At 33.2% G+C, this 12,472-nt stretch overlaps 1 protein-coding gene and 1 long non-coding RNA gene across 3 annotated transcripts; one reads left to right on the plus strand and one right to left on the minus strand.

The window, feature by feature from the left end:
• Positions 1-361: 361 nt before the first annotated feature.
• On the minus strand, positions 362-5,262 carry LOC131800578 (uncharacterized). Its single transcript, XR_009343761.1, has 4 exons — positions 4,796-5,262; positions 3,118-3,428; positions 1,047-1,932; positions 362-971 (listed from the first exon to the last, which is right to left on the minus strand). It is a non-coding gene; the product is annotated as an uncharacterized LOC131800578 (long non-coding RNA).
• Positions 5,263-7,639: 2,377 nt separating this feature from the next.
• On the plus strand, positions 7,640-10,063 carry LOC101897806 (GATOR complex protein NPRL3). Of its 2 annotated transcripts, XM_059129186.1 has the most exons (4): positions 7,640-9,274; positions 9,305-9,403; positions 9,465-9,620; positions 9,682-10,063. In XM_059129186.1, the coding sequence occupies exons 1-4, from the start codon at positions 7,842-7,844 to the stop codon at positions 10,025-10,027; spliced, it is 2,034 nt and encodes a 677-aa protein (XP_058985169.1). In that variant the 5' UTR covers positions 7,640-7,841; the 3' UTR covers positions 10,028-10,063. The 2 variants fall into 2 exon arrangements, with proteins under 2 accessions (XP_058985169.1, XP_005182890.1); XM_005182833.4 differs by having other exon boundaries at positions 7,641-9,403.
• The last annotated feature ends 2,409 nt before the right edge of the window (positions 10,064-12,472 follow it).

Consider the following 12,472-nt stretch of genomic DNA (forward strand, 5'->3'; position numbering starts at 1 on the left):
TCAGCTTTGAAATTTAAAAAAATTTACTGGACGTAACAACATTTCATTTATGTAGGGAGGGGAGGGGGAAATATCAAAGTGTTGGCAGACAAAATAAATGTTGATAAGAACAAATATAAATTGAAAATTCAGGGCCAGACAAGCCCCAAGAAATAAGAAGTCAAGGTTAGTAGTAATGCCATAGTGAGTTTTGTATATTAAAAAAGCAGCTTAAATAGTGGATTGAAAAATGCCAGGCCTATTAATATTAATTTTGAACTATGAGAACACTGTGATTTTTGATAGAAAATAACCAGCAATAAGTTAAAAAACCCCGAAACAATAGTGCAAGAAACTCAATTGGCTATATTGGACGAATGTTGCCACCAATTGCCAAGCATAATAGCACGCACACGCGATGTGTGTATGTGCGTGCGCGGTCAGATTTTAAATCAAACGGTAAACAAGCTGCAATTTGTATTATTAATTTTTTTTTATAGCAATCATCAACGCGCTGATGTTCGGATGAGACGGCGAGCTTGTTACCTAGCTATAAACACTAGCCTACCCCACTAGTAAAATGTTTACAGTTGGCGATAGTGGTCCACATTTTAATCAAATAGAACATTATAATAAAAATCACAAATGTGGGGAGAGAAAGAAAAGCAATAGCAGAAAAATTATTTTACACATAAAGAAAATGAATATACAAATAAACGTATTATCGTTTGTCGTGATCATCTTCTTGGGGCCGGCAATAAATTGATCAGGTCAGCTACTACAGATGCAGCGCAACCGGCACTAAACCATGGCCGCCAGCCGTCATCATGCATGCCTTTTGATGACAAATATTTATGTATGTATTTTGCTGGTGTGATGTGATGCAAACACGCTTGTCTATTTCAATTGTGCTATACCTATATATATTCTTGCATCTTTTATTAATTCGGCTATGCAAACTTTCAATAGCTGTTTTGTTTATCCGTATCAATCTAAAATATATAGTATATTTTTATATTATTTGAGGTTAATATTATACGTATTACTTATTCTATATTATATTATACCTATGTAGGTTCCTGCCCACGAATGTTGCAGGTGTACCATAGAAGGAATTATGTCATTATTTGTCACAACTAAAAAATGGATAAAAAAAAAACATTTTTTTCTTTCAAGCTGTACAAATTTTGGATCTCGGCGATGATTTTGATGTATATTCTTATTTCTGCATATTATTGGTATTCACTACAAGGCAATCAAAAGTACACCACATATTTAGATATCCTATATCTTCTAAAGAAGCCCACCTTTATAATAAAATAATATTTATTTAAAATATAATTACCGATTAGAAGTTCATATCGACTATCACTCGACTCAATTTATCGTAATCAGTGTCCCCTCTACTCACAATTTAATCATATGCAGAGCTTTCTAACTACCTGTAAATCTACTATATTTGCCAATATTTGGCAACCCCCAGTCAAACTAGAAACAAGAAAAAGAAGCAGAAAACGCGACTCGTCGCAGACACACACACACAAACAGAAGAAAAAGTAACCAGTTTTACAAACTTTTGCTTTCGATCAAAAACACACATAAAAAAATTGCACACTACCCATTCTATTCTTTATTTGCTTCTACGAAATATTAAAAAGAGAAAAACATATAAATATTGGACAGAAAGTGCTTGAATATTCACACAAAGCATGCTGCCATCACATTCAACAAAATGAAATAACCATAGGTAGGTTGATGGTATGGCCGTCTGTCTGTCTGTAGGTCTGTCATTCGTCTACCGTTTACACAGCTTAGCTTATTTCTCATCTACATCTAGAATTAAAACGACAGAGATTTGCGCGACAATTGTTGATGGCGGGGGAAATTACTAGATTGTAATATTTATGTTAAGAGAATTGATTTTTTGTTCATGGAATAATCACATAAAGCCCCCTACAAAACAAAAATAAGAAGAGGTTAAATCTTTGATAAGTGTTGGTCTTTTATTTTGCAAAATTTTTCTTTTGGACACAGAGATTCGGCAAAACAGCTGCAAATATAAAAAGCAACGTGTTATTTTATTATTAACTACCAATTTTATATTCATTTCCCAATTTATTTTCCAAATAAATCTCCCATTAAATGTAAAATGTATATAAATTTCATTGTAGAAGAAATTCATTTGCAAAAATGCAACACTGCGCATGTCAGAAAAAAAAGAACTGTAAACACGTTTGCCAACATGTAGATGTGTGAGTATGAAGTAAAGCAAAACAAAGATTAATGTTGCCATATTTTATGAGGCCAGGCAATTGTCAAAATTAGCAGCAATGAACAATATTATCATAATTGAACATTAAAATCAATGCCTATCACTTAAAAAATCAAAAACGAACACACAATTTACGTACACGTTTTAATTTACATTTGCACAACCAACAAAATAAATTCCATACACAAGACAGACGCCATCTTTACGAATGATGTGCACAGGGAAATATTAACAAAAATAGAAAGAGATAGCCGTATAGACAATCCGATAAAAATGGAATTCTTAAAGAGGAAACGAGAAAAATGTGAAAGATGGCCATTGTGTGTGTTCGACAGTGAGTTAAAACGTAGAAGGGAAAAGGCAAATTGCAAGAAATTCGTTTGGCTAATTTCAACATTAAATCGCCATTATTTTTTATGAAAAATAAACCAAAATGTTGCAAAAACCATTTTCGTTGGGGGACTAACAAACAGAGTACATATTTTTTATAACCAATACCTATTTTTTTGCAAACTAAAAACCAAATTTCCCCAACCCCATTTAAGCACAGAAAAAAACGAAGAAGAAGCATACATATTTTTTCAATATGGCGGCCTGAACTTTGACAAGTCAAATTGGGAAACAAAATATAGAAAAACAGAGCAAAAAAGTACATATAGAAAACGAGCAGTGGACAGAATTTGGAAGAATCTCAAGACAAAATTGATGGAAAAACTTTAAAAGGGCTTGTTCCATTAATTCGCTTATTTCTTCAACGAAAAATCCTTTGAAATGAAATGTAAGACCTAACCTCTATTGTTGATGGCTTGCGAAATTGCGCGACAGAACTCAATATTATTTTTCATTTGAGATTTAAAATAACTTACCATTTTCGGTTTGTTTTGGAAATATGTTGGAAATTCAAGCCATTTGTTTTAATTTCATTTAGCAAATGGCATTTGCTAACGTGTTACTCGATTAATTTTACACACAATTTGTTTTTTATTTTGTACAACTTAAGGCGTAATTTCAATCACTTTTTAGCTATATTTTGATTTTCTTCTCTATTTCACTTGTCACTATTCTTTCTCAGTATTTGAGGTTTACTTTTTTTGTGAAAACTATGTTTTCATTTTCCTTAAAAAAATTCATTCACTTTTATCAATAGCCTGCTTATTTTGCATTTCATTATAATTCACTGTAAAAATACATTATTTCTTTAGCGATATTTTAGAATTTTATATTCAAGAGAAAAGAAAGAATTGTTGGCGCGACAAGACGACGAAGGTACGAAATAAATAATGTACGATGATAGATCCATTTGGTTGGTAGTGGAAGTGGGCATTGGATGTTAGTTTCCTTTTTTGCTTCTTTTCATGGCATACACACATCTATTCTACTTTGGCTGGCTGGCATCCAGAGTTGTAATTTAACCTAACTTTTCTGTTGATTCCCTTTTGCAGTAGTGTTATTACTCATAGCTGGCGTTGCCACATTGTGCAAACTGTACATGTTTGACAAGTACGTAAAAAGAAGAAGCACTTACGAATATGTCGACACAGAAGATAACGAAAAAAACAATACCGAGATTTTTTCAGTTATTTGCTTTGCTCCACACATTCGTATTTTTTCTTAGTTTGCTTTCCCCCATAATTCTCTATTAAGTTCACAAAGCTGTGAGGAGGACAGCAGCCATAGCCATCTCTTATGGTTTGCTTCTTCTTTCTACTGCTACTGTCTATCCTTACGTCCGTCAGTTTGTCCCTCTGTCTACTTGCGCTTTTTCTTTGCTTCTATAAACCAATCCAACCATCGTCACAATCTCTCTGCACACACATCGCACAACCAACGAACAAATACAAAGGTATTATGAATGTAAATACATATATTATCATCAATATATATCAGCGTATGTATATACGACAACGACGACATACTATATAAATGTAATTGAGTATATACACAAATGAAATCAAGATTTTTTATATAGAAAATTTAGGGCTTGTATTTGCAAATACTATTGACTGGTAATAGTTAAACTAATGTTAACGGAGAAGAGCACCATTTACGAGCTAACTGCTCCACTAAAAGACTCTCCAAATTGCACTGAATATGCACTTGTTTATTATAGAACTATCAAATACAAAAATTCTTGCCTACGTTTAATATAAGAAGAACATACGTATAAACTACTCATCATCTTCTATTGGGTATTTTCTCTTTCGAGGAAGAGCCCTACCCCCGCGCTCACCTTTCCTAATCAAAATTGTTAATTATACATGTCTCATTTTACAATCTGTCATTATATTATTTCGTTCTATTTCATTGTTAAAGAAATTAAATATATGTGTGTGCTGTTGGTGTTTTTTCTCCCTTCTCTGTGTTCTTTAATTCACTTGTAACAGAAAAACACTAATTATTGGCTTGTATGCCCCCTCCAAATCGCGCACAACACTTCTTCGTTGTTCTTTTGCACAAACACCTTTTAAAATATACTATTTTTTCTATATACACTTTACACCAAACGACGTTTGCTTGCTCGCGCACTCACAAACACAAACTTACAATGTTTATTAGGATTTTATTCCATTTAATTCTTTTTTCCTACTTAATATTTTTTTTATTTTTTCTTTATATTTTTTTGAAAAGTTCACTTTATTTATGTTATTTATTGTTTTTTTTTTCACTTACATTTTTTCCTATTCAATTCGAGGAAAAAAATTCGTGAAGATGTATACAAGTTTTTCTCACGTAGTATGAAATGAAGACTGCAAAAATCAAACACCTCTGGAAATTTTGACTTATTATCACAGGGTGTTTCACAAATGATAGTGTATCCATTAAGGCGTATGTTCAGTGAGCAAAAATCGCAATTGGAGGGGAGTCACATGTCACGATTCCTAAACAACTTTTTTATGTCAAAACTAGCGTTTGACGAGACAAACCAGAGTTGTAATTCTCAGTGCATTTACAGTTTTCAGCATTTATTAAATCAACTGGATTTAAATAGTCAATTTCAATGCATAGACATCAAAGGGATCTAATTTAAACACAGTTGTTAAAGCGATGGGAATTACTGTCAAGCACATATCTTCACAAATTAATGTTTGGCACTTGAACTTAATTTTTTGTTCATTTTCCCTCCCATATTTGTTTGTTAATTCTGGGTCTGGATTCTTAATCTATGAAAATATAAAATAAAAAATATTTTCCTTTATAAAAAATAAAAGACAGTTCTTTTATAGATGGTAATATATCATATATTTATATAAAAATACTGAAAAATGACGAAAATAATTAAAGTTATGCGTATGTGATAGGATGGCTCAAAAAAAGTTGTTTAACTTCAGCACAACTGAAGTCTTATTGTGTTAAATAAACATTCAACAGTTGGTTTTGTTAATTTTACATTTTTTCATAGAATTATGGTAGAATTAAGAAGGTAAAGTGTAATTGCATGACTATGTTTACAATTTTTTTCAAAGTTATTCATTTAACAACATTTCATTGTCAAAAAGTATCCTTTCAAATCCTTTGTAAACACACAAATCAGAGATGGGAACCTATTTTCTATGAAGTAAAATTCGGCAAGGTAAGCTAAAGCAAATGCGGACCTGAAATAACTTTATCTTCTCAATATAACAGTGATAAAATTATTATATTGAGGGAAAACCCACAAGACATGATTGTAATGTTGGGGTTATTCCACATAATTGAGTCCAAAATTGAATGACAATATTATTTTATCCCAAAATTGTACAATTTGTTGTCCATTAATATCCCAAAATTGTTAACATGTTGCCCATTAACGTCGAAAATATACATTTGTTTTGCAACCGAATTTGAAATAAATTTAAATTTTTGTATTTTTTATTTAAAACAATACACAAAATGTGTATATGTGCTAACAGAATAAGGGCACCAGAAAAAAAATTATTTAGGGGGTAGCTTTGTTCTACCTTCTGTAATAGTGCCATGGGGACACCAAAAGAAAAAAAAAATCAATTCAGGAGATAGTTTTGTTCTACCTTCTGTAGTTGAGACAGTGTTGTTGGGAAATAAATCTCTGATCCAAGTCCATTTGTTTTTTGTAATCACCGGGTTACATATAAACATGGCTTATCTATTAGTTCGACCGAGTTTAAGGGTGGAAGTACATAAAAAGCTTGAAGTCATGACTAGGCATATTTTGTGACTATTCATAAAAAGAAAAAATTATTTATTTTCATTTATGTTTTCATAGAATCTATTCAGCAAGCATTAAAGGTAAGGACACATAAAACGCTTTTTGACTGGCTGACTGGTTTTTTACCGGCTGATTTCTTCGTAGAGGAACAAAGGTGTTTTAGGTTGACTTAGTTCGAGTTTGTCCCTACGCTCCTTTGATCTTTTCCAAAGAAGCCAGCCGACGACTTAATCCAGTCAAAAATAGATTTATTTATCCTTCTCTCAAGTCCAGCTAATTTTGATTAATCCAAATAATAGATTGCTTCTAAACGCGGTATTAAACAATAAATCCTGATAATTTGTGTTAATCCGGATAACATTTTGTATGTAAGTACCTTATTTTAGTCATGTACCAATTGAATTATAAATGTCCCTGCAGGCAAAAAATATTCAGGAAGTGACTTAGGTGTCACACCTAAGCGATAGAAATCATCGAAGTTGATATAGCTTTGTAACCGCGGAAATTACAAGCTTCGGGAAGAAATGCGTATACCGCGATGTACGCTTGCATAGGACATTTAATATTTAGTTGAAATACTCACTCATTATTTTTTCGTTTTTGAAATGCGATGTCTGGCATAGGAATCGAACCCAGGTATTCAGAGAGCAAAGCGGGCATGCTTACCACTGCACAACAGTGTCCTAATGTAAAAAGGCTACTACGATAACCGTTTTCTTTCCGGATTTAAATCAGATTTAATTTTATTGAAGAAATAACTCCAATTTCGACGGTAATCAAACGAGAATAATAATTAACATTTGAGAAATAATTGTTTATATTTTTTTACACTTCTTTATATGAATCTTTGACACTAATTTGAAACTTGTAATTCCTTTATTTAACTTTTTTCCCACAAGATTTTATAATATTTATTTAATTTTATTTCTTACTTTTACTGGAGCGCTATTGTTTGTTTCGCGAACACTCAGTCAATTTCTGAAATCAGGTTCTATAACAATTGAAAGTTCTATAACAGACCAAAGCTTTAAAGCCCACAATGTGAACTGAGCGCCATCTATATGTATTAATGAATTGTATATTTTATAACATGTTCACTGAACACATCGCCATCATTATTGTGTGCTATCAATGCAGTGCGAATTGAGAAATAAATAAGTCAAGAAGAAGAAATTATTTCTTTGCTTTCATTGATTTAACTGGTCTCTTTATTTACAGAGGATTCTTTTATATTTCCCCCCCCCCCCCCAATTTTGTGCCCAGATTGTGTGATTTCCTCTAGCAGTGAGATTAAATAATTGATTTAATACTGAAGTAATGATCTGAGATGGAAATTAACACAACAAACAAACCTTGCAAACAACAAACAAGCTGAAACTAGTTCCTGTTGGACCTCCGTGAACAGTTCATTTAGGAACGAATATCATGGAAATAAATCCTATCGCTGTGATTCTGGTCTATATGGACAGTAAGGGCGATCGTTTATTATACCGATACCCCTATGCTGCCGACAAATCACTGAACAACCAAAACTTGTCATATTCTGTAAATAATTCATTACCACATGTTGATAGCAGTGGAAGTCTGACACAAAAGAGTGGGTCCGATGGTCTGCAAAAGAAACGACATCGTTTTGCTTTACAGAACTCCGATGATCTGTTGCAAACTCAACCGTTGAACAGCGCTGGAAATATTGCAATAAGTAAAGCCGGTCAATTACAAGGATTTTCTGATGATGTGTTGGCGCCACTGTTTGCCGTTAAACCCCAGCTATGTAATCAGAAATTCGAACTAAAAGTTAATGATGTTCGGTTTGTTAGCCATCCCACATTGGTGCCAAGGCGTGAACAACAACTTCAGCAGCAACGTTCCAATTTTATTAGTCAACTGACCAATGTCACATCGGTTGTACCGCAACAGCAACAACAACAGCCTCAACAAATGTTGGTAAACATTGTGTTTGCATTGCATGCACAGGCAAGCTATTCCATTGTGAAATGTTATTATGATTTAAGCAAGCGTTTAGGCTTGGCCCTGAAAGTGGAAGAACAAAGAGTGGGATACCTAACCGAAGAAACTGTGTTAATGACACGTACCCATGATGAAGTTTCATCGCAACAATTACCATTGGAAAAGGCTTTCGATTTAATATCAGAAAGATGTACTTTGGCTCAATCATTAAAGTCAATATACCATGATTTGTGTACAACGGGTTTGTTAAATGCCACCATTAACCAAAATCTGACACTGTGTTTTTGTTTACCGGCCAAAGCACACCAGTTGCATAAAAAGGGTAGTATGGTTGATCCTGAAACCATTGATCAATGCCTTAAATCTTTAAAGCCCTACCATGGGATGTTGCTATTGGTTGCTGCTGTCGAACTTTTAGATTGTATACCACCAGCTGCGGCACGAATGCTTTTCCAGTTAATAGAGGTTTATACCCCATTGATGAGCTTGCAAAGCATGGCCTCGGATGCTGATCTAAGCATAGAACATGTCTATAAATTAGTTTCCCATTTAGTATATTGGGCCAAGGCCACAATCATATATCCGCTGTGCGAAACAAATGTCTATGTGATAGCCCCTGATGCGCCTTTACATACCAAATCCCATTTGGTGGAAAAGTTTTCAGCACGTTTTCCTGGGATGTCATTGTTTGAAGTGATTTCAGATTTTTCATTGCCGACAAGTATAGGCCATTTAACTACACCCCTGCAGCAGTCAGCACGCCAAGGTATATTGGCTCAAATGGTTCTATGGATGTTACAACATCATTTACTAATGCAATTGCATACCTATGTACAATTCATGCCCGGCGATGTGGATGATTTGGACAGCGATGAAGACGATGATGATGATGACGACGACGATGTTAATGGAGGTTGTGAAATGGAATCGGCATCGTTGATGGATTTAGCTGGTTCAATGTTGGGGCAGGATGATATATTAATAGCTGGTCGTAGTAGTAACAGTGATGATGATTTGTGAGTATGCCAGATAGATGTATATATGTGTTGACCTTAATATTATTTTCCAATTGCACAGAGTTGCTGGTTCCTTGTTGAGCTTATCAAGCCAGCCCTTACCGGTACCACACACCAGTCGTCGTTCCATTACCGAAGATCGATTTTCTGCAGGTGGATCAACAACTTCGGAAAATATAGCTGCCCAACCCTCATCTAGTCACAAGTCCAATTTTAGGTAATTTTCAAAACATTAGAGAGAAATTATTCCTTCTTACCATTATTGTCCTTTTTTCCAGTATGACTGCTTCCCTGAGCACAGATAACTGCGATAGCATAGATTCCATAGAAGATGAGGAAAAAATCAAGGAACTTTTGCAAGTATTCGATGAGTCCGATCGTCCGGCAATACGACGAATACCAGCCTCAGCCAATCTGGATGATTTATCATTAATGGTTAAGCTTTATGAAGCTGGATACTTTAAAAGCGAACATCATTTGGAAGAGATTATGTATTTTGAAAATCTAAAACGTTCTCAACTTTTACAATTGTTGGATAAATTTCGAGAAGTTTTAATAATCTATGAGACCGAAGACCCAGCAATAGCATCAATGTATAATAATAAAATGCCGGGTGAATGGTAGCGGAAGTGCCGTGGTGAAAATGGAATGAAAGAAAGACTGTGCCATGTGAAGAACACAATTGTTTTTGTGTTGTTGTATACAAATCAAAAGGGTTTTAAGGCTGTAAGCCATACACCCCCATCAATGAATGTTTCTATGACTTCAAGGGCATTTTTGTGTCAGAACCAAAAATATAAACAAGGAATCCTATCAACTAAGGTTATGGCTTTAATTAATCTAACTATACACTTTTTATTAACTATTGAAACTGAACGAGCTATACAAAGATGTAAATGTAAATACGTTATTACGGAATTATTTTTCATACGTATCCTTTCATAAATATTGCAGTAAAACGCACATTATAAATAAAATTGATTTCCTTCGATTGTATATAGTGAACAAATAAATATTTTGTTAAACAAACTACTAAATAAAATGCATTGCGAATGATTTTCTTGAGTCTGTGTATGGGAAACACCTTGACAACTTGAAAAAGAACTACAAACATAATTTTTTTTTCAGTTATTAAATAAAGAGATACACTGTGACAAATTGAATAATAAAAAATGGCGATTGTTGAAGTGTTTTTAGAGACTTCAAGTCCAGAAAATATGGAGTTTTGAAGAGCTTTTAGAGAATTCACATGTACAGAATCGTAGATACTTTAAAGAATTTTTAGAGCATTGAAAAAAATGGATTTTTCAACATTTTGGAGGTTCGCTAAACCCAAGCAAAGCGTCGATTTTTGAAAGAATTTGAAAGTCGAGAAAACTTGGATTTCAAAATTTTTTTAAAGAATTAATAAAATCCAAACAAAAAATATGTAGATTTTTCGGAGATTAAAACCATAAAAGCTTGTATTTTTTAAAGACTTCCTAAAATCTCAAAACCGTGCAACATTTAAAAGAATTTTTAAGATTTCCCTAAATCAAAAACAAAAAACTAGATTTTAGAGACAGACACACTTAGGATCTACAAAAAGTTTTTTTTACGAGTTTTTAGAGACCCCCAAAGCGCAAAAAAATGGGATTTCTGATAGCAATACCGAATATCTGGTGGTACGGTTGTATGAGGGCTATACGAAGACGTGGACCTACACAGACAATTTTCTGTCATAGGCTGTAGTATCCATTACGAACTTCAAATACCAAATTAGAAACAATTCCGCTGAATAACGTCGGTAAAATCATCAAAATATCGAATATTGGGAGGTACCGTTATATAAGGGCTATACGAAGACGTGGACCTGAACAGACAATTTCCTGTTATAGGCTGTAATATCCATTACGAACTTCAAATACCAAATTTGAAACAATTCTAGTGAATAATGTCGCTAAAATCAAAATATCGAACATCGGGAGGTGCTGTTATATGCCACAATTGAGCACCTTGCTGCATATAAAATCGTTAATCTATGTCTGATTTAGATTAGGTTAAAGGCTGCGCGGATAGATAGATAGAAATTATGTTTGATCCAAGAAGAAATTAAAGTGTTGTCATTATCCACTTTAGTCTTCTGTGTAACTCAAGAATAACTGATAGATAGCTAAGTTTCGGAAATGAGAACAAATCGTACAAAATTTCCTTCTCTATAAGCCTATATCTAAAACCGAAAAAAATTGGACAAATATTTTAATATGTCATTTATCACCATAAGTCATAGTAGTGGTGAAAAAACACCTCCTTTTGATGTGCCTCGAGTAGCCGGTCTCCTTGTCTGCTTCAGTGAATGAATATAATGAAGGGACAATACATCCCGATTCTACAGTGCTCTTTCAAATGATCCCAAGTCAGTTGGAAGTTAAGCTGGACTTATTACTTCATTTGCTAGTGCCACTCATGGTTCAATCAGAGAGGTTGTTCAATGCAACTCTGTACCGAAGTTTTATAGTGTCAAATAGGCTTTTAAATATGAAACAATAGGTTTTGTTTATTTTAATTTTTTTTAACAAAATTCTTATATTGAGGAAAACCTCAAACCTGAATGAAATGTTTGGGTTATTCCAAAAATTGAATCAAAAATAATAAGACAATACAGGCTTCTCCCAAAATTGTACAATTTGTTGCCCTTTAACGTCGATCGAATATGCATTTTTCCTGCAACTGAATTTTAAATAATTTTAAATTATTTTATTATTTATTCATATACAAACTGTGTAAATGTTTTGACAGAATATGGGCATCAAAAGAAAAAAATTGTATTCAGGAGATAGCTTTGTTCCAACTTCTCTAATTGTGCCATCATGAGTGAAATCCTGATGTTTTAATTGTTTATTTCTCTCTTTGATTTTTTCTTTCAGAAAATAAAACACAAGGCAATTTTTTAAAATATTTAAAATAATTACGCGTTGTTGTTTTTTATTTTCTTTATATAAGATAATAATTTGTTTGTTGTTGTAATTAATAACTATTATAATGCTTTGTTTACTTAGTAATTACATTAGTTTGTGTTTTATAAAAAAA

The sequence above is a fragment of the Musca domestica genome, unplaced genomic scaffold (assembly GCF_030504385.1).
Source record: "Musca domestica strain aabys unplaced genomic scaffold, Musca_domestica.polishedcontigs.V.1.1 6, whole genome shotgun sequence".
Taxonomy (NCBI): Eukaryota; Metazoa; Arthropoda; class Insecta; order Diptera; family Muscidae; genus Musca; species Musca domestica.